General features: G+C 39.1%; 3 protein-coding genes across 3 annotated transcripts; 2 read left to right on the forward strand and 1 right to left on the reverse strand.

Annotated features, from left to right (window-relative positions):
- Window positions 1–243: 243 nt before the first annotated feature.
- Window positions 244–756, forward strand: LOC148569093 (uncharacterized). The gene has a single exon (XM_088484884.1). It carries the CDS (start codon window positions 244–246, stop codon window positions 754–756), a length of 513 nt encoding a protein of 170 aa, XP_088341010.1.
- Window positions 757–9,762: 9,006 nt separating this feature from the next.
- Window positions 9,763–24,366, forward strand: LOC107636955 (protein ACCELERATED CELL DEATH 6). Its single transcript, XM_016340423.3, has 4 exons — window positions 9,763–10,234; window positions 10,790–11,148; window positions 12,068–12,600; window positions 23,641–24,366. Exons 1-4 carry the CDS (start codon window positions 9,795–9,797, stop codon window positions 24,298–24,300), a joined length of 1,992 nt encoding a protein of 663 aa, XP_016195909.1. The 5' UTR covers window positions 9,763–9,794; the 3' UTR covers window positions 24,301–24,366.
- Window positions 20,220–20,858, reverse strand: LOC148569094 (uncharacterized). The gene has a single exon (XM_088483559.1). It carries the CDS (start codon window positions 20,856–20,858, stop codon window positions 20,220–20,222), a length of 639 nt encoding a protein of 212 aa, XP_088339685.1.
- Window positions 24,367–27,016: the final 2,650 nt, after the last annotated feature.

Raw genomic sequence — 27,016 nt, forward strand, 5'->3', positions numbered from 1 at the left:
AAATCTCATTCTCCCAAGGTTTTGTTCTTATGCGAGACAAAGAACAATTCTTCGACTGTGGAGGGTGTGCTGCGGAGAGTCAGATATAATTCTATGTTCTTAGTGGACCCGATTGGGTTGGCAGGTGGTCTGGTGGTAGTGTGGAAAGACAATATTCAAGTTCAGATTCTCAGACATGATAACTTTTTTATTCATTTCACAGCTGATGATTAACAAGTAGGGCAAAAATGGGAGGTTATAGGAATGCACTTGAGTATGGAAGAGGTGAGAAGGATTGAGCAATATAATCGAGTGTTACAGCTTATGAAGATTGGTGGAGATAAGGTAGTTATCATAGGAGATTTCAATGCAATCAAGACAAATCCCGAGAAGGAGGGTGGCAGAGCAAAATCAAGTACTTCCATACAAAATTTCAATGATTTTATAAATGATAGAGGTTTAATTGATTTAGGTTATGAAAGGAATAAGTTCACGTGGAGTAATCGAAAATTCGGAGGAAACCTTGTTAAGGAGAGGTTGGATAGAGCCTTAACAACCGGTGCTTGGAGAGATGATTGGCCAAATGCTATGGTCATGCACTTGGAGGACACAAGATCTGATCATAGACCGATTTTATTAAGTACAGAGAAGGAAGGGAGGAGGTTTAAGAGAAGATTCAGATTTCAAGAAAGATGGTGTAAGATGGGAGATGTTATCGCCATTGTGAAGGAGACTTGGAGAGAAGGAATGGAGGGTTCACCATGTTTCAGCTTGTAACTAAGTTGAAAAAATACAGACATAAATTTTGAATTGGCAAAAGACTTCCTGCTCTAACTCTAAGGTCAGAATTCTTAATGTCAAAGAGAATTTGGCTAAAGAGGTTGGAAAAGGAGAGCACGCCAATGGTACCATAATCTGAAATCTAGAGGCTGAATTGGAGGAAGTTTTGGACCAAGAGGAGAGATATTGGCAAGAAAAATCTAGAGTTAATTAGCTGAATTATTAGAGCGACCAAAACTCTAAGTTCTTTCACTCCAAGTTCCAAATGAGGAATAGAAGAAATAGAATACAGTATTTGGAGGACGAAGAAGGGAATACAGCACAAAGGTAGAAGAAATAGCAAAAACAACCCAAAAATATTTTGAGACTCTCTTTACTTCAAGCAACCCAAAGGACCCAGCCGAAGAGATTCAAGATATTCCAAAGAAGATAAATACAGTAACTAACCGGAGGTTAGTCAGACTAGTGACAGAAAAAGGGATCAAAGAGGTAGTTTTTTCTATCAATCCCTTCTCTGCACCTGGGGATGATGGATTCACTGCTAAGTTCTATCAAGCTTATTGGGATGTGATTAAGGAGGACATCATCAGAGCAATTAAAAGTTTTTTCTTTGGAGGTAAACTACTTAAGGCTTTTAATCATACAAATATTTGCTTAATTTCTAAAATTTCAAATGCTAGGAATATGAAGCAGATTAGACCTATAAACCTTAGTAGTGTATTTTATAAAATTATATCCAAGGTCTTTGTACATAGGTTGCAGTTTGTTATGAATAGATTGATCAGTGATACACAAAGTGTTTTTGTTAAAGGAAGACTGATTGATCACAATGTATTAATTGCACATGAATTCATGCATTTTTTAAAGAACAAGAAATATGGAAGTCATGATTTTGCCTAGAAGATCGATATGAGTAAAGCATATGATGGGGTAGAATGGTCTTTCATATGGTCTATGATGAGAAAGTTGGGCTTTCGTAATAAATGGGTGGACTAGATTAAGGAGTGTGTGACGACAGTTTCTTATTTTGTTACTGTGGATGGTCAACCTCATGGTCTCTTTAAACCATGTAGAGGGGTGTGGCAAGGCGACCCCCTGTCTCCTTACCTTTTTCTATTTTGTGCAGAGGGACTCTCCCATCTACTCCACAGAGACAGAAATTTTTTGGATTGAGACTTAACTACCAATGACGCAAAATCAATCACTTATTTTTTGCAGATGACTCAATACTATTTAGTAAGGCTACGGAAGAGAATTGTCGGGGAATAATTCAGATTTTACAAAGTTATGAGGAGATTAGTGATCAGAAGGTTAACTTAGATAAATCATCAGTGTTCTTTAGCAGAAATACACCAGTGCATATGCGAGATTCCCTAGCTAACATACTCTAAGTTCCTCATATTGGCAATCAAGACAAATATTTAGAACTCCCGTCAGTCATCCAAAGATCCAAAAGGGCAACATTTAATTACATAAAGCATAAGGTTACACAAAAACTTCAACACTGAAAAAGGGCTTTACTTTCATCAAGTGGCAGGGAGGTATTAATAAAAGTTATTACAACTACTGTACCATTTTACACCATAAACTATTTCAAACTGCCAGAAACGCTACTCGAAGAAATTCAGAGAAAAATTCTGCAATTCTTGTGGGGACAAAAGGGAAACGAAATGAGGATGCAGTGGATAAGTTGGAGAATTACTTGTAGGCCGAAAGAACAAGGGAGATTGAACTTCAAGGATCTAAAAGCCTTCAATCTTGCTATGTTAGCTAAGCAAGGGTGGAGACTATTGACTAAACCTAATTCCCTGATTTCTAAGGTTTATAAAGTAAATACTACAAATTTTTTAGCTTTCTATCGGGTTGGAAGAGCGTGTTGGAGGGTCGAAAAATTCTGAAAATAGGCATTATCTGGAGAAAAAGACCAGGCAGCATGATAAGTATTAAACAGAATTCATGGGTCAAAGAGTTTACTGCCATAACACATATAACTAATGCAAATACAGAATACACTCCATAGTGAATTGCAGAATTAATGCTACCAAACAGACAATGGAATCAAACAAAAATTAAAAAATATTTCAATCCAGCAATAGCATAAGCAATTATTATCACAGAAATTATAAACGAAAAAGATTACATTACCTGGCTGAAGGAGAAGAAGGGAAGCTATTCAGTCTCATCTGGTTATAAAATTGTATTTCAGATTTATCATCCTCCAGTGAAATTTCTTTCTGTTCAGTGCCAAAAAAAATCCATATGGTCAGGAATATGGAATCTTAATTAAAATCCAACCAAGGTAAAAAATTTCTTATGGAAGCTAATGCATAATGGATTACCAGTCAAAGAAAAGCTCCACACTCGAATCCCCCAAGTTAATCCTATCTGTCCACGGTGTAACTCAGTAGAGGAATCGACTTCACATTATTTGTGGTCTGTCCAGATTCAGCAGAAGTTTGGAGGCTATTGGGTATTCATCTTCCAATAGTTACCGATGAGCTTTGGCAGTGGTGAGAAGAATTGCAAAATGAAGATAATTAAAGAAGATAAAAGAAGTTGTAGCTAAGCTGGCATGACAGATTTGAAAATCTAGAAATGAACAAATTTTTTAAAATAAGCAAAAACTATCAGTAGAAGTTGTTCATGCTGCTCGAAAACATTGTCTTTCTATTTCCCTTTCTTGAAGATGACCTTACCTATTCCTTTCATCACTTCAGTTACATAATTTTTTAATTTATTGGTAGAACTTTTTCATGTGAGTCACTATTATGTGTAATGTTCCATTTTGGACCAATTTTATTTAAGAAATAAAAATAATTATCTTAAAAAAATTAATAAATATTAAATAAGGTAAATTCTAGCTAATTTTGATAATTTTTTTTTTGTTATCAAATATTTCATTATTTAAAAAACAACTCTCTTTCTGCTTTGTTGTCATCTTTTTTGGACGAGGCATATACCCTCTTAAAAAGCCATAAACTGAAGACCAAAAATACAAAATGAAAACCCACTCCAAAAGAAAGGTATTATTCTTGGAAAGATATTGAAAAAATGGGCCATAGCCTATACGACCTTTTATTTTTTATTTAATTTGCAGTTAATTAATTAATTAATTAATTTGTTCACTTACCAATCAAAAACCTCCAACACCATGCATCAATAGGCCCAATTTGCATGGTGATGGAGGCAAATCAACTGGCATTAGGATGGGGAAGCAAGAAAAACATGAAATTGCGCCATCTCCATCGCGCAGAACTCCTGCACGTCGTGGAATTTCTCTACGGAAGCGTCCTCGGCCTTCCTCCTTGCAGAACTCGCCAGTTGATAAAAATGGTGGCACAACGGAGGAAACCTTAGTAGATGGAAGCATGGCAAGTGCAGTGTCAGGGGGTCCAAAGGTGGCAATTATTGAGGATCAGAGTGTGCCAGTACCGCAGGACAAACCACCTATTGAGGTTGGTGATTCTGTTTAGAGTTTATGTTCTTATTTATTCTGTCCCTATTATTTATGGATAGTTTAAATATGATTGTTTGGAATATTAGGGGTGCTTCTAATAAGTTAGCCCGGGTGCATTGTAAGGAACTTGTTAGGAAATTTAGACCTGTTTTCTTTATTGTGGTTGAAACTCACTCCCCTTTTCAGCATTTAAAATTATTTTGGGAAAGGTTGGGGTATCACTCTGTTGGTATAGTAGAGGCACAGGGGCATAAGGGAGGTATTTGGTTTCTATCCTCTATGAAGGGTGTTTGTTGTAAGTTCATTGATGCTTTTGATCAGGGTGTTACTGTTGAGGTTCACTTTGATAATTTAATTTGGAGGTGTAGTGGTATTTATGGCAGTCCTCAATTTAATAAAAGGGTTCTCCTTTGGGATTATCTTGTTGCACAATCCATGGTTTTTCAAGGACCTTGGATTGTTCTTGGTGATTTTAATGAAGTCAAATTTTCTCATGAATCTAAGGGCTGTCAATTTTCTCATCAAAGAGCAGACATGTTTGCTACTTCATTAGGGGATAGTGGTTTGTTTGATCTGAAGACTATCGGGAGGCAGTTTTCTTGGTACAGGAGGGTGAAAAATTATGTTGATGTGGCAAAAAAGCTTGATCGAGTCTGTATAAATAGTAGTTGGTTATCTATCTTTCCAGAGGCTTATGCAGAAGTTTTAAATAGGCTTCAGTCTGATCATTGCCCTATTCTGGTGCGTTGTAAAGGTCGTCCTCAGCCTAAAGGGAATCGACCTTTCCGATTTGTTGCTGCTTGGGCTACTCATCCTGGGTATAAAGATATTGTGAACCAGTCATGGTGGTCTGGTAATAGAGGAATTCATGGCAAGCTTTCAGAAGTACAGAAGAATTCACTAGAGTTTAACTCGAAGGTATTTGGTAACATTTTTGTTAAGAAATGTGAATTAGAGCAGCAGATTAATTATTTACAAAAGCGTTTGGAAGTGGTGGATAGTATTTATTTGCGTCAGAAAGAGCAACAGTTGCTTGATGATTATAATAATACTCTAGTGCAAGAAGAGCTCCTATGGTTCCAAAAGTCCAGAGAGCAGTGGGTAAGGTTCGGGGATAGGAATACAAGATTCTTTCATATTCAAACTCTTGCGCGAAGGAAGCATAATAAGATTCATGGCCTTTTTCTCAAGGATGGAGTGTGGGAAACTGATCCAGAGGTTCTGAGTCAAGAAGCAGAGTCTTTCTATAAAAGCTTATTCTGTCATTTGGATGATGTTGATTTGGGTTGCCTTGGTGATGTGCCTCTTCCTTCTCTGAATGAGGAAGCTTGCAATAATCTTACGGCACCAGTTACTATGGAGGAAGTCAAAACAGCTGTTTTTCACATGAACTCTTTTAAAGCTCCAGGTCCGGATGGGTTTCAAGCTTTCTTCTTCAAAGAATATTGGGAGATCATTGGTCTTGATGTTTGGAAGATGGTTAAGCAGGCATTCTCCGGTGTTACTCTTGATCCGAGAATGTTGGAGACTTTACTGGTTCTCATTCCAAAGGTTGAATCACCGGTATCTATGAAAGATTTCAGGCCGATTAGTCTCTGCAATGTAGTTTACAAGATCATCACGAAGGTCCTTGTTAATAGGCTTCGTCCTCATCTTGCGGAGATTGTTGGCCCGCTTCAAGGAGGATTTATTCCGGGACGAGGAACTCCTGACAACATCATTATTGCTCAAGAAGTCCTCCACTTTATGAAGAAGACTAAATCAAAGAAAGGCACACTGGCCTTTAAGATTGATCTAGAGAAAGCTTATGACAGAGTTGACTGGAGGTTTTTAGCTCATACCCTTAAGAGCTTTGGTTTTCCTATTCCTACACTTAATTTGATTATGAATTGTGTCACTGCTTCTTCCTTATCTATTCTTTGGAATGGGAGTCGTCTAAATGGCTTTACTCCTAGCCGAGGTCTTAGACAAGGAGACCCTATGTCACCCTATCTTTTTGTGTTGTGTATGGAGCGACTGGCATGCTTTATTAGTCATCAGGTTGATTTGGGCTTGTGGGAGCCGGTTGCTATTTCTAGAGGGGGACCAAGAATATCCCATTTAATGTTTGCGGATGACTTGCTTCTATTCTGTAAAGCTACAAAAAGACAAGTGCAAAATGTGATGTTGGTTTTAGAGACTTTTTGCAAAGCATCTGGGATGAAGATTAATGTGGAGAAGTCTAAAGCGCTTTGCTCCAAGAATGTCTCTGCAACAAGGAAAGAGGTTTTCACTGGGGTATCCTCTATCAGATTTGTCCAGGATTTGGGCAAGTATCTTGGAGTTACCCTTAGCCATTCTAGAGTGACTCGTTCAGCTTTCAATGGTGTCCTGGATAAGATTCGGAGTAGGCTAGCAAGCTGGAAAGGGAGTTTACTCAATCGGGCTGGTAGACTCTGCTTGGTTAATTCTGTTGCCGCTGCTATTCCCACGTACCAGATGCAGGTCTCTATTTTTCCCAAAGGAATCATTAGTAAATTGGAGTCTATGATGAGGAATTTTCTTTGGAAAGGACAAGTTGATGGAAGAGGATTGAATCTTGTTAGTTGGAAGGTACTGGTTACTCCAAAAAAATATGGAGGTTTGGGGATTAGAGATCCTTATTGTGTAAATATTGCTCTTCTTGGGAAGCTAGTTTGGACTTTTTTCCAGCAGCCAAACAAGCTATGGGTCCAATTATTGGATGCCAAATACCGATCATCTCTATATGACTGTTTTAGTTATCCTAAGAACAAGGACTCTCCCATTTGGAGGTGTCTTTGCAAGGCTTGGAAAGTGTTGAAGGATGGGTTTGCTTGGTGTATTGGAGATTTGAACCAGAATTTTTGGTTTTCTAGCTGGAGGAGAGAAGGACGGTTATCTAATGAGATGGATTATGTCCACATTTCTGATTCGAATCTCCGGATACAGGATATTTGGTCGGTTGGTAGGTGGCATTTGGATACTCTTTATTCTCCTTTATCTCAAAATCTGAAAGATAATATTCTCTCTTACAATCCAGATGAACAAGCAGGTCCGGAAGTGGGTTGGTATTGGAGTGGGTCTGCTGCCAAAGTCTATGACTCACGCAATGGTTACTTGTGGTTGTGTAAGCAGCTGTTTGGTTGGGAGGAGAGGGAGAATTGGCTTTGGCTTTGGCGTCAGCTTGTTCCGGAAAAGCATAAGTTTTTGGCTTGGTTGTGTCTTAAGGAGGCTCTTCCTACTGCAAGTTTTCGCTTTAGAAGAGGGATGTCGTCATCGGATAGGTGTCCAAGATGTCTTTCTAGCCAGGAATCGGTTATACATTGTATTTGGGATTGTCCAAAAGCTCAGCTTGTCTGGCAAAGGTTGGATATTCCTTGTCATCCTTTGGATTTAAAGAACTGGTTCTTGTATCATAGCAAAGAGCACCCGTTCAAGTTCTTTTCGGGACTTTGGTGGATATGGCGAGCAAGGAATAACGACATCTTTAATCCCCATGAAACTTGGCCTCCGGAAAAAGTCATTTGTCTGGCATTAACTTCAGAAAAGGAGCTTAGAAATATTTTTGAATTACAACGTATGTCCCTTCCCTCTACTCTAAATGGTTTTTGGAATCCCCCATCCATTGGTACTTTTAAGATTAATTGTGATGCTAGTTATTTTGGTTCGGGTGATAGTGTTGGTTTTGCTTGTGTTATTAGAGATTGTAATGGGAGCTGGCAAAGGGGGTGTTTGGGAATGATTGAAAGTAATAGTATTCTTCAAGGAGAATTGTTTGCTATTTGGAGAGGATATCTCTTAGCTTGGGATGTGGGTCAACGAGATGTTATTTGTGAGACGGATTGTGTGGAAGCATTTAATCTTGTTACTCAAGATGGTTTTGGGTTTATTGATCCACTGGTGCTCAAAATAAGAGATATCATGCATTGGAATTGGCGTGTTGACTTTCGTTTGATTATGAGAGATGCAAACACGGTGGCAGATACTATGGCAAAGATGGCGATGAAGTTACAACTTTCGCATGTGGAGCTTCTTTCACCTTGGGAGGAGTTTAAGAGTAGTCTTAAACGGGACTGTCCCTCTATTTAAGCAGTTCCTTGTTTTGTTTCTTTTGTTTTTCTTTGTTTAATTTATTTCAGTCACCAAAAAAAATTTAGATGTTTTATTATTATCATCCGTACAGCAAGAGTCCATGCTCTAAAAATGTTATATATATATATATATATATATATATATATATTCACTACAAAATTGTATTTATTTTATTCCACATTTTATTCTAATCTAAAAAAGACATCCGCCACAGGGTAAATCACCGCCTCTCAGGCCCCGACTGATTCTACCATAAGTGTACTAGCAATTGTATGGTTAGAAAGAGAAATATCCGCAGGTATACAACAACGGATTGAATCTGCGGATATTTCTCTTTCTAACCATACAATTGCTTCGTTTGGAATCGGGACTCTTCTACTGCATTTTACTTATTTTTTTTTATTTTTTTCTTTGTTTAATCGATACAAATTGTGACCCCGATCTCGCGGATATTTCGATTACAAGTAAAAAGGGTTCGAATAGATATTGATTGTGTTTGAAAATTTATTAAACGATTGATTAGTCCAATCCCAATATCTTGATTTCGAATGGCAATACAAGAATATTCAAGGAATATCCATTCATTCTCTTAGAGACCAAAAAAGTAATTGAAGTTCAATCTTAAGTCAAAAATGGAAAATTCTAACTTTCCATGAATTTTCCATTTTTGACTTAACGACGGAACTTTGCTTATTTCTTTTTTTGAGGATCGGCGTTTGAAGCGGACTCAAAAGACCAACCTTATTGAGATTGACTTTTTGCTACTGTTTGGATAGATTGATCGAAAAAGATTTCTTGTTCTTATTAAAAGATCATGATTGGATCCACATATATATATATATATATATATATATATATATATATCTTTTACTAAATCAAGGTAAAAAACAATCTATTACTTTTACCAAATTATTTTTTTTTCTTTTAATATTTGTTTAAGTGTTATTAAATTAATAAAAAATATTTTTTTTAATAATTTTTTATTTTTTAGTATGTTTAATAAATTTTTAATAATAAAAATACTAAAAAAATATATTTTTTAAAATATTATAATTTATATTTAAAAAAATATTTTCACATAATAAATAAACAAAATAATACTTTCATATAAAATATATAAAAAATGATCTAATACATGACGATTAATTTAATAACTAATTTTAATACAAATAATATTTTTATTTTCTTAATCAAGGATATAACTCTGCGCTTTTCTTTTCCGATTAATAAGTAATTGACCTTGACTTAACTAATCTACCCTTTTTTTAACCAAGGACGACAATGATATATAATTGTGTGGTTTTTTAATTAATAAGTAATTATTACTTGACCTTGACTTAACGAATCCACTTTTTTCCTTTGAGCCTGAGCATCAGTTTATATTATATATTATTATATTATTATATATAACACTTATAGACTATCTATCTCAACATATCTTTACTTAATACAAACCAGAAACGTTGAAAAAAGAAGGCAGAATCATATGGAGACAATAGAAATCCCAAGTCTGGATTCTGGTTCGTCTGCTCCTTCTTCTTCATCATCGTCGTCATCCTCCTCATCATCATTGCCAGTATCACCGCCCAGCAACAATATCACATGTATCGATCGTAAGCTTTACAAGGCTGCAGTTAAAGGAAATTTCAAGGAATTCATCAATGTCCAAAGCATTGAGTCTATCCTCACACCAAACAAAAACACGGTCCTTCACGTGCACTTAACATCCACAGAAACAACTCCAAGTCTACTTCCACTACCATTCCTCCTAAAGATTCGAATTAAATTTCTAAATCTAATCAGATACAAAAGTATCAAACAAGAACCCGTTTCAGAACGTTTCGTACAACAGATTTTAGACAAGTGTGAAGGTCTACTTCTGCTTCCCAACATCAAAGGAGAAACGCCCCTTCACTTGGCTGCTAGGTACGCAAGAGGACAATATCATTTATAACATTTGATTATATTTCTTACTAAGTTTGATTATAAATATAAATATGCAATTATTTCGTATTTTAATATGTATCCAAATCCCATAATTAATTAGTAATTATTTAAAAACGTTAGAGAGTCATTAAAATTTATTATTTTTTGTTAGCAATTAGCTATCAATATTTAAAAGTGTGGATTAAAGTATATTATTGGATTATTCGACTAAAAAACTAAGTTAATAGTAAAAAATGATGACCAAAATTGATTAATGGGAGGATAAGTTTATTTGTGTTGAGAGAGCTATAAGAAGTTTTGTAATATGAAAAAGGAAAAAAAAATTGTAAAGTGCTAAAATAAGAGATTACTTATAATTAAATTTATAAATTTTATTATGTATGAATTTATTATCTTAATCTAAGAGTGATTGATTTTTTTTATTTTACCAACTTTGATAAATTCCAAATTAAACTAAAAATGATATAATTTATTTTTCCACACGTAGAAATTATTTTTCTTTCCAGTAACAAAATATTTTGGATCTCACTATAGGTACGGACACTCGGCTATAGTAAATTTACTAATAGAGCGTGCCAAAGTTTTGTTGCTTGAAATTGAGAGTGGAATTGGTGCAGAAAAAAGGCTTTTAAGAGCTGAAACCCAAGAGAATGATACTGCGTTACACGAGGCAATACGGCATTGTCACTATGAAATAGTAGAAATCTTGCTAAATGAGGAACCTGAACTTTCAAATATTGCTAATAAAGCCAAAGAGACTCCACTTTTCTTGTCTTCAGAGAGGGGATATATGCAAATCGTGTCTAAGATATTGGAGCGAGTGGAATCACCTGCATATGAAGGACCCAATGGACGAACGGCACTGCATGCTGCGGTGATTAACGGTGATCTAGGTAATGCATCATACCCGTCTACATATATGTCATTTGATAATATAAAATAAAGAGAGAGAGGAAATCTTTAATTGCAAAAGAAAAAATGTTATATAACACATTTTGCTCATCTAGGAATAATGTATAATTAATATTGGATTTATATTATAGATACTATATAATTTATCATGTAATATACATGATAGAATGAGAAAAAAAAGAGAGAAAGAAGGAAGGTTGTTAGAAATAATAAACTCTTTAATTTTAAAGAAAAATATTTTATTTCAATTATAATAAAAAATATTTTGTGGTATATTTTAAATGTTAAATTAGTGATATGAGCAATGCTACATAATTTATAAAATTGATCATTTTTTTGTGAATGCTTGGCCAATACTCTAAATTTTAAGTACTCAATTTTATATTCTAAACCTTAATCATAATAGTATACAAATAAGGTATTAATTTAAAATATTAACTAATATTAATAAAAGGTATAAATTTCTAATTTTTTTTAAATATATATAGACGATAGGTTTTCTATTTATCTATTATATAAGATATTTGAAAGAATTTGATATATAAATTTCTCATACTAAAATACTTTTATTAATAAATCTCTTAGTTACAACATAATACTTATTATTTTGGTTTTGGCCTAGTAAAATCTAAAAGTTATGTATTTTAGTTATTGTTATTAGTTTGTTCTATTAAGTACTAATTTATTAATTAAATATATCGTAATTCATCTTAGCATGCCATTTTAGCATTTTATTTGTCGCCACAAGTTTTACCGAATAAATCAAACCAAAATAGATAATTTTTAAGTTTTGTAAGGGCAAAATGAATATATTCTTTAAAAATGATTTAAACTGTAATTTTGGGGTTTTTTTTCTTCTAAAAAAAGTTGTTAATTTCTAATGTTGTTTCTCATCATCAGAAATGGCAATAAATCTTCTAAAGAATGAATATGTGAGAGCCGCCACTAAACATACAGATGAAAATGGTTGGACTCCTCTTCATTATGCAGTTAAAGTTCGCTCCAAATCGTTGACAGAGTTGTTACTGAAACAAGATGAAAGCACAGCATACATGCAAGATAAAGAGGGAAAGACAGCACTTCACATTGCAGCATACTATGGTCATTTTCAAAATATGAAGGCCATAATAAAATTCTGTCCAGATTGTGCAGAGGTAGTGGATAATAAAGGCCGCAATGCTCTGCATTATGGTGTGAATGCAGAACGCCGCTTTGTAGTTAGTAAAATGATGCAGAACCTCTCACTAAGTGGCCTTTACAATGAGAGGGACATTGATGGAAACACACCCTTACATCACCTTGCATATTCTCGTCTCGATAGTTGGGAACTGATTTTTCATCGCAGAATAGACAAATTAGCTTTGAATAAAAAAGATCAAACACCTCTTGATATTGCCTATACTACTGTTGAATATTCAACGCTGCGAAAAAAGGTAAACATGTCTTCCATCCTAATTAATTACTCTAACCCAATCTTTGAGGAGTATTGATATATTATTGTCGGCACTTAATTGAATAATTTATTCAGTGGGATAAGGTCAAATATTTTAGTCGTAACTAAATATGTCAGTGGCATTTGCATTTCATTTTTATATCGTTTTCACTACTTCATGTAGTGATGAAGAGCTACGGTTTAAGGTAAGACACTTTCATTATTTCTGTCGGTGTGAAGAGAAGAGATGAGAGGTGAAGAAGAGAAATGTGATTAAGAGAGGTAGGAAAAAGAGAGAGAACAAAGAAGAGGAGATAATCTGCTCTATGAAATTTAATATCACAAAAAAATGAGTTTTTTTTAATTAATTACAATAATTAACAATTTCCTATTTATAATTTCTACTTTGTTAAGCTACTTAATTTATTGTATTTTAAGTTATTCATTACACATTGATGATAATACTAAAATTTGAGAAGGGGCTTGAATTAAGTTAATTTTTAAAAATTAAGTTCTTTAAGTTGTTTTTAAAAAAATTGAAGTGGAGGAGATTATTTGCGTTTTGTCTCTAAATCCAGAACAGAGCAGAGAAAGAAAAAATCACACAAGTATATATCCTGTACAATTTTCATGTGTAAAAAAACCTACATTCAATCATACAAATATGGTGGACTTTTAACTATAATCAAAATAATTACATACACCAATACTAATAAATTACAATCTAATTACATACTCAAATTTTTATAATTATATTTTATTATTATAAAACATCATTTGAAATCTTTTGTCATTGTCTAAAATCAACTATAAAACTTTTTTACTTTGAATTTTAAAAATGTCTTTTTACTAGAAGAGATTGATAAATTATTTTGAGATCCAAACTCTAATGGTAATGTTGTTTTTGAAGTATTTTTTTGTTACTAAAAAATAAATTTATAAACTTAAATTAATTTATTAATAAATATAAATATTATAAAAATATAATCTATAATTTCAAAAAAAAATTAAAAGTATAATATGAATATAAAAGACTCAGCAAACCAATAGTTAAAAAAATATTAATAAAATTTTATTGTACAATAATCATTAATCAAAAAATAAAAATATTACATAATAGTATAATTACAAAACAAATGCAATATAATTTAATAAAATAAAAATTACAAAAAAATAAAAATAATTTTTTATTGAATCAAAATAAATTATAAAATAAAATAAAAAAATAAAAAACTGAAAAAAAGTAAAGAAAGATAGTAGAGACAAAATTAGTTTTAGGAATTGTTACGGCCCAGCCCAGCTAACACCTGGGACGACCCGGCCCACAGGCGACACGACCTACTCGGTCGGGTTCGCGTACATGACCCGTCCAGTCTACAACCCGGGCACACCTGCGCTACCAGCTGTATGACAGCTGTGAGAAAGGAAGCTTCGAGGAAGGTGGGTCTGCCTTCGCGGAACCCACACCTGACAGGGTATATATGGGGAGGGTCCTACCCCTCCCCAAGGTACGTCACCAATACCACCCTACTTTCTCTTCACCTGCACACCTCACTGACTTAGGCGTCGGAGTGTCTTTGCAGGTGACACCCCCCTCCACACGAAGTACTCGGGAAGTTGGCCACTCCAGCCACATCTCCACGACCCAGAGCCAGGCGAAAACCCACTCATTCACCCAGGGGATCTCCCCGAACTGTCCGGTACCCGACCTACCGAACATTGGTGCCGTCTGTGAAAAACGCCCGAATGGACTTCTTACTGGGCCCTGTGGAGCTCGACGATGCAAACGAACCCAGAGGGGCCGCGTTGGTGGCTTCCTCCCGGCCCGCGAGCGTACGAGGTCCCCTCTACGACAACCCGAGCCACCCTCACGACCCCAAGAGAGACGCCCCTTCGGGGGAACGGGCAGCAATAGTGCCAGGGTGATGCAGGAGCTGCGACGTAGGGTGCAGAACCTGGAACACCAGCTGGCCGATCAGGGACGTCGTCAACAAACTCCTGAACCAAGCTATTCGCGGTCTTCCGACAGACGAGTGAGAACTCCCCAAAGAAGTCGTTCTAGACGAACATCGAGCCCGTAATCCGGATCGGATAGTCTCCAGGAGGAGAACCGGGAAGTGCCAAGAAGACGGCACGACCCCATAATCTACACCCGACCTGTTAGGAGACCAGCCGCCGAGAGAAGTAAGGAGGACGATGGAGAAGGATCAAGGAGAACACGATGCCCCGTGATCATGGGTGCAACCCCCTTCCACCATTCAATCCTCGAGGTCCGGCTACCAAAGCACTTTGATAAGCCGACGGACATGAAGTATGATGGGACCCAAGACCCACAAGAACATCTGACGGCCTTCGAGGCCAGGATGAACTTGGAAGGAGTAGGCGACGAGGTGAGATGCCGCGCCTTCCCGGTCACCCTAGCAGGACCTGCAATTCGGTGGTTCAACAACCTACCGCAAGGCTCCGTAGTCAAGTTTTCAGACATCAGCCGCGCCTTCTTGGCTCAGTTCACTACCCGCATTGCAAAGGCGAAGCACCCGATCAACTTACTCGGGGTGACGCAAAGACCCGGCGAACCGACCAGGAAATACTTTGATAGGTTCAACGATGAGTGCTTGGAAATTGACAGCCTAACCAACTCGGTGGCCAGCTTATGTCTGACGAATGGACTTCTGAATGAGGACTTTAGGAAGCACCTAACCACCAAACCGGTGTGGACGATGCAGAAGATCCAGAACGTGGCTAGAGAATATATCAACGACGAAGAAGTCAGTCAAGTGGTGGCGGCCAACAATTTCAGCCCACTTTTAACCAACCCCGGCAGCACGGTAGCGGGAAAAGGCCGAAGGAGCACGCCAAAGACGGCGCACCGGCCAGGACACCTAAGCCGTTTCCCCGGGTGGGAAGGTTTACCAATTATACCCCCCTCACCGTCCCATTGTAGAAGTTTACCAGCAAATAGCCGAGAAGGAGATTCTCTCGAAGCCCCGACCTCTTAAGGACAAAACTGGAGGGAACAAGAACCTCTATTGCGATTATCACAAGGGCTATGGGCACAAGACGCAGGATTGTTTTGACCTAAAGGATGCGCTGGAACAAGCGATCCGGGATGGAAAGCTGGCCGAATTCTCCCACCTCATCAGGGAGCTGAGAAGGCGAGAACGAGACTGGGATGGAGAGGACAAGAGCCGCACGTTAAGCGACGTCAAGAGCCAGAGGACCACGAACGCGGCCTTACCATAGTAAACGTGGTAATCGGAAGAGACGTAGCTCCAAGGTCGAAGTCGGCGCACAAGAAGGACACCAAAGTCCTAGCGGTCCCATCCTCCAAACCTGTGCCAAACTCCAAGAGGACTCCGTCCATATCATTCGGTCCAGAGGACCAATGGTTTCAGGAGATCACGGAAAATCCTCCGATGGTCATCACGGCCAGGGTAGGAACCGGCCTAATCACCGAATTCTGGTAGACATCGGCGCTAATTCAAATATTATGTTCCGCAACGTGTTCGATGCTCTGGGTCTCCGAAATGCCGATTTAAAGACTCACCAGCACGATGTAGTGGGGTTGGGTGACCACTTCATCAAGCCCGATGGGATAATCTCCCTACCGATATCCATAGGGCTAGGACAGGGCAGAAGGTCGGTAATGGCAGAGTTCGTGGTTCTCCGAGACTCCACGGCCTACAACGTCATCCTAGGGAGAAAGACCATCAACGATCTCAGGGCGGTGATCAGTACAAAGATGTTGATAATGAAGTTCATCGCTAATGACGGATCTGTGGGATCCATAAAGGGGGACTTGGAAACGGCAGTCGCCTGCGACAATGCCAGTCTCTCCTTGAGAAAGAAATCCAAAGAGGCGTCGGGAGTTTTCCTCGCCGACCTGGACGCTCGGATTGACGACAATCCCAGGCCCAAGCCGGAGGGGAACTTAGAAAAGTTCAGGGTTCGCGACTCCGAGGAGAAGTTCACCTTCGTGAACAGAAACCTCCCACACAATTTAAAAGAACCCCTAATGGAGATGATTAGGGCTAACGGCGACCTCTTTGCCTGGACGCCAGCTGACATGCCGGGGATAGACCCCCAGCTCATGTCTCATCACCTGGCCTTAAAGGCGGAAGCCAAGCCAGTCGCTCATATGAGAAGGAAAATGTCATAGAAAAGGGCAGAGGAGGTGACCAGGTAGACGGCCAGCCTCCTTGAGGCAGGATTTATACGGGAACTCGACTACTCGACTTGGCTGTCGAATGTAGTTCTGGTCAGAAAACACAATGAAAAATAAAGAATGTGCGTGGATTACTCCGATCTTAACAAAGCATGTCCCAAAGACTCTTACCCCCTTCCCAACATAGATGCGCTCGTCGACGCGGTGGCGGGATATCGGTATCTGAGCTTCATGGATGCTTATTCCGACTACAATCAGATACCGATGCACCGACCAGACGAAGAAAAGACGGCATTCATAACGCCAGGGGGAATATATTGCTACAAGATAATGCCATTCGGGCTGAAGAACGCAGGGGCCACCTACCAAAGGTTGATGAACAATATATTCAACAACCTCATAGGCAAAACGGTGGAAGTATACGTAGATGATATACTGGTAAAGACCACACAGTCTGAAGACCTCATAAGCGATCTGAAAAATGTATTCGCTTCCCTCCGACAACACGGCGCTCAACCCACTTAAGTGTGCCTTTGCCATGGAAGCAGGAAAATTCTTGGGGTTTATGATAACCCAAAGAGGGGTGGAGGCCAACCCAGAGAACTGCAAAGCAATACTCCATATTAAGAGCCCAGGGTGCATCAAAGACCTTCAGAGGTTGGCAGGAAGGCTCACCGCGCTGTCCCGATTCCTCGGAGCGTCGGCTGCTAAGGCACTACCATTCTTCAACTTGATGAAGAAGGGAATAGCGTTTGAATGGACCCCAGCATGTGAAGAAGCATTTGAGAATTTCAAAAAGATACTCGTGACTCCACCTGTCCTCGGGAAGCCCAAGAACGGTGAGCCGCTATACCTGTACTTGGCCATAACGGATGAAGCAATGGCGGCGGTCTTGGTGCGAGAGGAAGAAAAAATCCAACAACCAATTTATTTTGTGAGCAGAGCGCTGCAGGGAGCAGAGTTAAGATACAGCAAACTAGAGAAGCTAGCACTCGCCCTCCTGACCTCTTCCCGTAGACTGTGGCAGTACTTTCAAGGCCATCAAGTGATCGTGAGGACAGACCAGGGAATTCGCCAGGTACTCCAGAAGCCCAACCTAGCGAAAAGAATGATGACTTGGGCTGTTGAGCTGTCCCAATACGACCCACGATACGAACCCAGGCAGGCAATTAAAGCTCAGGCCATGGTCGACTTTTTAGTAGAAGTCGCAGGAGACACAACCGAGACACCGAGTACACAGTGGAAGCTCCACGTGGACGGAGCTTCCAACCAGACATTTGGGGGTGCCGGGATAATCTTGGAAAGTTCGATGGGAGTCGTATATGAGCAGTTGATTAAGTTCGAATTTCCAATATCAAACAATCAAGCAGAGTACGAGGCCCTTTTGGGGGGTTTGGCCCTATCCAGGGAGGTTGGAGCCACGAGATTACAAGTATGTAGTGATTCATAGGTCGTGACCTTGCAGATCAACGGGACATACCAAGCCAGAGACTCGCTGCTGCAGAGATATCTGGAGAAGGTCAGGGAGCTAACCAGGCAATTCGAAGAAGTCTTAGTACAGCACGTCCCGAGAGAAAGGAACACACGGGCAGACCTCCTGTCCAAGCTAGCGAGCACCAAACCAGGGACAAGCAACCGATCTCTCATTCAAGGCCTGACAAAAGAACCGACGGTCACCCTCCACCTAACAAGGGTAGAACCTTCTTGGATGGACCCGATCACCGACTTCTTGGAAAGTGGCAAGCTCCCTGATGATGAGAAGTCGGCCAAAGCTTTGAGAAGGGAGGCGGCCAAGTACGCAATCGTGTAAGGTCAGTTGTTCAAGAAGGGACTCAGTCAACCCTTGCTGAAATGCCTGCATCCAAACCAAACGGATTATGTGCTCAGAGAGGTCCACAAAGGGTGCTGTGGTCACCACATCAAGGGCAAATCCCTAGCAAGGAAGCTCATCAGAGCTGGTTATTACTGGCCTTCGATGATGAAGGACTCCAAAGAATCCGTGAAGAAATGCGTCAAGTGCCAGGAGAACGCCAATTTTCACAGGGCGCCGGTGGCCGAGCTAAATCTGTTGACGTCTTCCTGACCTTTCTCACACCGGGGAGTCGACCTCTTAGGACCCTTCCCAGTCAGTCTGGGGCAAGTCAAGTACCTAATAGTTGCTATTGACTATTACACCAAGTGGATAGAGGCCAAACCACTAGCCAGCATATCCTCATCAAATTGTTGAAAGTTCATGTGGAGACAAGTAGTAACTCGATTTGGCATCCCGGAGGTCGTTATCTCCGATAACGGGACGCAGTTCACTGATAGGAAGTTCGGAGAGTTCCTCGCCGGTTTGGGCATAAAGCAAAAGTTCTCGTCGGTGGAACATCCCAGACCAACGGCCAAGCCGAGGCCGCGAATAAGGTCATCTTGCTAGCCCTCAAAAAGCGGCTTGATAAGAAGAAGGGAACATGGGCTAACGAGCTTGCCTCAGTCCTCTGGTCCTACCACACAATCCAGCAGTCGTCTACTGGGGAGACCCCATTTCGTCTGACGTACGGGGTGGATGCGATGATACCCGTGGAGATCGGCGAGCCGAGCCCACGATTACTCCTGGGAGGAGTTGAAGAAGCTGTGGAAAAAGACCTAGTAGACGAGGCTAGAGAAATGACTCATTTGTCGGAAGCAGCATTGAAGCAAAGGATGGCCCTACGCTACAATGCCAAAGTGCTCAAGAAAGAGTTCGAACCAAATGACCTGGTCCTGCGGCGGAACGACATCGGACTGCCGACTCACGGGGAAGGCAAGCTAGCAGCAAACTGGGAAGGCCCGTACAGGGTAAAGGAAGTAATCGGCAGGGGCGCCTACAAGTTGGAAAGACTTGACGGCAAGGAAGTCCCGAGAACATGGAACGCGAGTAACCTGAGAAGGTTTTACTCCTAGATCAGATACGCCGAGTAGGCGACCTGCGAGGCTCAGTAAGACCCAAAGTCGCTTTACGGTTAAATAAATTACTCTTGTTGAATGCTTATTATTGCCATAGGTCTAATTAACTGCCGATTAATGTTCACTTGTGATTAAATTTACTTTTTCCCCTTTTTTACACATTCTACGTCAACAAATTTCTCACAATACGTGGTAAATGAGACGACAATACGGTAGCCCGGGACTGATCACCCCGGGAACCAATCAAATTAACGCCATAACAAACGGCCATAGCAATAATAAGGCCACCACTCGGCTCTGTCAAATTACCAACGCAACGGTAAACACACAAACGACAAGCCAATACCAACAAAACGGCAACAAAATAGAACAAAAAGCATTACCAAGTAAGAATGGAAGAGCATTAATCATAAGCCGACCAGGCGAATACTAAAGTAGTTTAAGGTTATATCCAACATGCACAACAAAGTTCACCAAACTATATGATAAGGTCTACGAAAATTACAAAATTCACAAGATTACAGAGATCACTTCTTCGGCATATCGACAATTTTGCCGTCTCGAATGGTCTTAAAGACCCCGATTGTCGATGTGTCGAAGTCAGGAGCCACGATCTTCACTTGGGCTTTAAGAGCCTCCTTGGTCATAAGTATAGCGCTCTTCCCCTGCTTCACGACCTCTTTGTACTTCCTTTTAAATTCGTCAGCCTCAGTCTGAGCAGCCTTAGTCGATGAGACAGCCTTGTCGCGCTCCTTCTCCAGCGTAGCCACCCGACCTTGCGCAGTGTTGAGCTGACCCTTCAAAGTCATCTCTCGCTCGGTTAACCGGAAAACGGTGGCATCAGAAGTCTTCAATTTTTCCTCAGCCACCGCGGCCTTCTCCTCGGCAGCTTTGACCTTCTCATCTGCTTTGGACAGCTGCTCCCGAAGTGTTTCAACTTCCACCTTAAATTCGTTGTTGGCCTTAACAGAAGATTTGAGCCTCCTCTGCACTGACTGCATTCCCGATAGCTCAAACTCGGCCTTTCGTGCTATAGCGGCACCGCGAAGGAGAGAACGGTACATCCACCTCGCTTGCCCAGGGAGATCAGAGCCATGGAAATATTCCTCCGTGTTGGGAAGCAGCTGAGAGTCTATAAAGTTTCCGGCATCGAAGTTCCTCTCCATCACAGTGAGGGCTCCTTCAGGGCTGGAGGACGACCTCTTCCTCTTCGGGTTGCTGATAACCTTCACATCATCATCCTCAAATTGTAGATTGGAGGTCGAGTCCTCGCCAGTACCAACAGCCTCATCCTGGATGGGAGAAACACGCGCCCCGTCAACATTCTGGGCCGACACCTCGGCAGCATTGGGGAGAGGCACTGCCTGAGGCACCGCCTGATTCTCGTTATTCTCCGGAGGAGCTTCCTGGTTCTCGTTGGCCTGCTCCTCATCACTGTCATCAGTAAGAAAAGTATTGAATAGATTTCAAGACCGGTCACTTCGGCAGACATTCCCACTGCAACAAAATTGAAACCGGTTAGTCGTGAAATCGGCACAACAAATCAAAGCAACAGTAACGCAAGAAACTAAAGTTAAAGCTACTCAAAAATGTAATTTCTAGTGACTTTCCGGTCACCCATAAGCAGATGGGGGTTCACATGGTTTTTTTCCAAAAACAGCCAACAACACGTCGGCAATTCTCTTATCCACGGATGACATCCCTTGTATGTCACCTTAGTAAAAGCATTCGACCCCGCCCCGAAACTCCAATATGTCAGGATGAGGCGCTGCCCTTCTAACGACAACCAGAAGGGATGACGACCTCTGGCTGGACGTACCTTGAAGTACTTGTCCTTGAACCCATGGTAAGAGTCCTCGAATAATCCAAAAATCCTTTGACCCTGGGCAGACCGGAAGGACATAAACCCTTTTCTTGCCTTCCTCTCTTTGGAAGGATTCGTAAGGGTAAAAAAATAAAGAAATACATCAACAGACACCGGCAGCTCGAGATATTCACACACCATCTCGAAACAGCGGATGGAAGCCCAGCTGTTCGGATGCAACTGCGACGGCGCCACGGAACATCGGTTAAGTAGCGCCATTTGAAAAGAAGAAAAAGGAAGGCGAACCCCCAATTGAGTAAACATTGCCTTGTAGAACCAAATTCAGTCAGAAACTCGGGGAGAGTGTGGGTTGAGTTCGTATATCCGCTTGTGAGGGGCGGGGACGAATACGTCATAGTTAGCTTCCTCGTCAGTCCCGCCGCACAAGTACTCGGCCTGACGAAACTCGGTTAGCTCCTCCATGCCCATTTGGTTAAGGGAGTCCTTCACGTTGGAAGTCATCTAGGCATACCGATCGTAAGCCGCGTTTGAGGCGGAAGCCCGCGCAATGTAACGGGGAGCCATACCTACAGTGGGGCACCACTCAGTTATACTAAGAGACCGGGTGGTCGGAACTAGCCCAAAAACTACATTTCACCTACTCAGCGACTACAGTCAAGCATGGACGAAGCAAACCTTGACAATTCTGAACCCAGTATGCTAGAATGGTAACCCCCCTACTTAACACTAATGTCATCAAACATGCAAGGCAATCAAAGAAGCAACACACATACAAAAATGAACCAGAGAAAAACAAATGGCATGAACAACAACATGAATCTACGAAAATCTAAAAGTAAAGAAATGGAAAGCTTACCAGAGATGTTTGCGTTAATTTGGAAGAATTGAAAGAGTAAATGTAGGCAGAACAAGGGATGGCGCTAGAAGAAGAGCGAATGAAGAAGCAGAGAGTAGCGCAGGATGGGATGAGAATGTGGAAATGAGAGACGTAACTGAATCTAGAAACTAATTAAGGAAGCGCGAAAGGCAAAGGATAAAATAGTCTTTGCTCATGGGTTTTGAAATAACCCATTATGAGCATTAATGGTCAGCGCAAAAAGCGAGGCGTCAAACGGCACACCCCGGCATCGAAGAAGCCCACGCGCGTGGAGAGCACGTCCCGAGCACGAGTAGCCGGCAAAGCGACATCGCACCCACAATAGAGTTAAACACGCCAACCACGGCGCTCACGGCCATAGCTGGCGTGTTGGGGGCATTGTTACGGCCCAGCCCAGCTAACACCTGGGCCGACCCGGCCCGCAGACGACACGACCTACTCGGTCGGGTTCGTGTACACGACCCGTCCGGTCTGCAACCCGGACACCCCTGCGCTACCAGCTGTATGACAGCTGTGAGAAAGGAAGCTTCGAGGAAGGTGGGTCTGCCCTCGCGGGACCCACACCTGACAGAGTATATATGGGGAGGATCCTACCCCTCCTCCAAGGTACATCACCAGCACCACCCTACTTTCTCTTCACCTGGACACCTCACTGACTTAGGCGTCGGAATGTCTTTGCAGGTGACTCCCCCCTCCACACGAAGTACTCGGGAAGTCGGCCGCTCCAGCCACACCTCCACGTCCCAGAGCCAAGCGAAAACCCACTCACTCACCCAGCTGGTATCCCCGAACCGTCCGGTACCCGACCTACCGAACACAACTATACTAGATGCACATCAAGATCTATTATTAAAGGGGAGTGCTAGGTAAACAATGACTATCTTGAACAACATGAACAATCACCAATCAAATAAAAACACATTATACCTCCAAATTAACCATCTAAATCTTAATATTAAAATAACCATCCGTACACCTAGTGAAATGAACATCCGATCTATTGTTCACATTATTTAATATTTTCATTGTCTACCTATACTTTTTCTTATTAAAATTAGTCTCTAGTATAAATTATATGTTAAAATACGAAATATATATTGAAAATGAATTAAACAATATATATATATATATATATATATATATATATATATATATATATATATTTATATACAAAACTAGTTTTGATGTACAAATAACAATTTTGTTTCACAAAATATAACAAGTACTATTTTATATGCAAATGCAGGGCATAATTTGGGGATTACAAAAAGTTGGAGCTAGAGTAAGCCAACGACTCATCACTTTAAAATCAAAGAATATGGGTCCTGGCTCGAAGTTAACGTTTACAAAAGAAGCAAAAGAGTCACATTTAATAGTGGCAACTCTGATTGCAACGGTAACATTTGCAGCTACATTTACCCTACCGGGAGGTACCGTGCAAGACGGTGAGCTTAAGGGTACACCTATCTTCAGGGACAAAGCTTCTTTCAAAGCTTTCATTGTTTCAAACACCATAGCAATGGTTATGGCCGCTTCCGCAGCTTTCATACACCTTTTCTCACCGTTGAACAAAGCTAAGTACTTGGACTATTACTTTTGCGAAGCAGCCTTCTCTTTTATTTTGATTGCAATAGCAGCAATGATCGTAGCATTTGGAACAGGAACATATGTTATATTGGGATCTTCCTCAATTGGGATTTCAATTATCACGGTTGGGTTATCGTTCTTCCTCGTCTTCAGGCAAGTGCTGTACATGAGTTTTGAAGGCAACTCTATCTTTACATTCATAAAGAATTTAGTGAATGCAATGGTTTTTCCATTCCTAAAATTTGCTGCTAGACCATTTGGCTTCTATTTCCTTTTATTCAAAAGGACATATGATCCTGAAGGAAGAATCATCTTCTAGTGCTTTTTTCGTTTGTAGCTATTTATTACCAATTTAATATACATACATACCCATGGGACTGTAATATAGATTGGTACTTTTGCTGTATTTCATTATTGTATTATATAAAGTTCAAGGTGTTCTTGTTAAAATTTGGATTTCATAAAAAATGACATTGTACAACTTTTTATATGTAACCTTCTTTTAATTTATCTTTATCAATCACTTTTAATATTAAAATAAAATATTAATACATAAAAATAGTGCATAAAAAAATACATACGATACTTTTTATTTTAAAATCTTATTATTTAAGTTATGTCAAACTTCTTCTTATTTGAGGTTTGATTAATTATTTTTTAAAAAAATACAGTAATACACTATATTTTTTTATTCTTGAACATTTTAAATATATGTTTAAATTATGGTGAATATACTACTATGTCCTCTTTAAAATAAAGGATAAATTATCCCCTATGATATATATAGTGCTTATAATTATAATTAAGTTGAATGTTAACCATAACAATTAGGTATATGTTCTCTACTTTTCTTTCTCTTTTTTGTGATTATTTAAATTTAGTTTAGTACCGCCAGTCTATGGTGGTGGTGGTGGTGGTGGTGGTTGTCACCGCCGAAGAAATCTCTTTGCGATGAATTCACAAACCCATCAACAAGGTGCAAGTACGTATTCAGCTCGTTATACGTGGCAACATTTGTGCTACCGAGGTACGGAGAATTTCTGCTACATAGGCGCCACTCCTTCCCAATCTCAGCGTACACCCACTGTGCCTCCTCCACCCTCTTCTTTATGGTGATAACATTCTCAGAGTTCACTATCTGCAAAACTTTTGTCCCATGAAAGTGATTAAATTCTTGTGCATAATTGTCACCTCATCTTGCAAATCCTATCGTCTGCAATTGAATTCGACTTGATCTCCACCTCATCGACAACAATGTCTTTAATCTCATGAGGATCCGAATCTACCATCTCTTGAAATCTGTATTTGACATCATCAACAACAATATCTTTAACTGTGTTTATGACTTGAGGATTTGAAGAATCTTTTCAAATGTCTTTATGACTTCTATCATCACGGACTATAAGCTCTCTCTACCTTAAGTACATCAATTACATTTGTAAAGATATCTTTCACTTTATAAAACTCATCTGATGAATCACTTTAATATATAATATTACAAGAAATAATTTACCTTTTATTTTAAAAAATGTACGATAGAATTCACCTTAAATTATATTCTTTTCTGTTAACACGTTAACGGAAATCAACCCTTGATGTGATAATTGTATCTCAATGTGTCACTGACATGTAATAATTTTCGACTAACATAATAAAATTGCATCATCATACGTTATCTCATTGAGAATATAATTAAAATATAATAAAATATGATCATACAATTGAAACCAAATATTAAAGATAAAATTAAAATTTAAAAATAAAAATAATATTTATTATTAAAAAAAATTTTCTGATAAAAGTTATATAGATAATATTTTTAAAGTATGTCACTCTTATTGAAACTCATTTTAATACAATAATATTTTTCACTAAAAATAAAGATTATAATAAGTATTACATTTACATATACTTGTTAGTAAATTATATAAAAATAAACTTTAAAACATATTATTTTTATTATATAAAATTAACTTAGATACTTTTAAAATTTTCTTTATATAGTTTACTCATCAAAGATTCAAAGATTCATCAAAGAGTTGATATCTCTTTGAATGGGGAAGTATCTTAATGGAGTAATTTGGTTAGATTTTAAATATAAGAATAGTTATTTTGTTAAAACTGAATCAAATTAAGCAACTCATCTTTCGTGCTCATGCTAAAAACTCTGCCTAAAACATCCATTTGCATATGTAATACCTGAAAGAGTATTAGAATTGTTATTTTTGAGAAATAATAATTTCACTTTTATTTTTTATAATGTCACATTATATATATAAGAAAAAAGAGTAGTATTATCAAAATATCAATTCTATTTTTATGATTCAGAAATCTCCTAGTGAGTAAAGTACAACAGCATCCATGCACTCATTCCCGAAAACACTGTTTTATTATTTGTGCACATTATACTTTTCGAGTAGTACTACACATACAAGTTATTTGGGTTTATAAATCATATAAATTGCGCCAAATCACACGTGCTGCTCAACGGTTTTCATAGCGTGTTTCACGTTCCTCCTCCTGTGCTTCTTCTTCTTCTTTGTATTTCTCCTCCTTTTTCTTCGCATGTTTCATCCTCATCGTTATTTTTTTACTACTGTTGTTATTGTTGCATTTTTTTCTCTCTTTCTCTTTTTATTGATTTTGTAACATTATGTATTTTTTTTCTTTGTTTGATTTTTTCTCCTAAAAAGAATTATAAGAAAACGAAATAAGAAAACAAAGAAGAAGAAGCAGTAAAAGATGAGGAAGAGGAAGAGGAAGAGTTTTGAATTATGCAGAACTTATCAGAATAAAAATATACCAAAAATTCTTAAAATTACACCAAAATATATTCGTGTTACACCCAAATATCTTCGTGTTACACCCAAATTTGCTGCAAATACAGAAAAATATTTTCTCTAATGCTGCATTTTTCTTCTTCTTTTTTTTCTTATTTCTTTCTTTCTTTTAGTTAAATGAATGTAAGTTCATCCTCTTCAAAGTAATTTTACAGCATTGTGTATTTTTTCTTCTTCTTTGTTTGATTTTTTTGT

The sequence above is a fragment of the Arachis ipaensis genome, chromosome B4 (genome assembly GCF_059453495.1).
Source record: "Arachis ipaensis isolate K30076 ecotype BB chromosome B4, ASM5945349v1, whole genome shotgun sequence".
Lineage (NCBI taxonomy): Eukaryota > Viridiplantae > Streptophyta > Magnoliopsida > Fabales > Fabaceae > Arachis > Arachis ipaensis.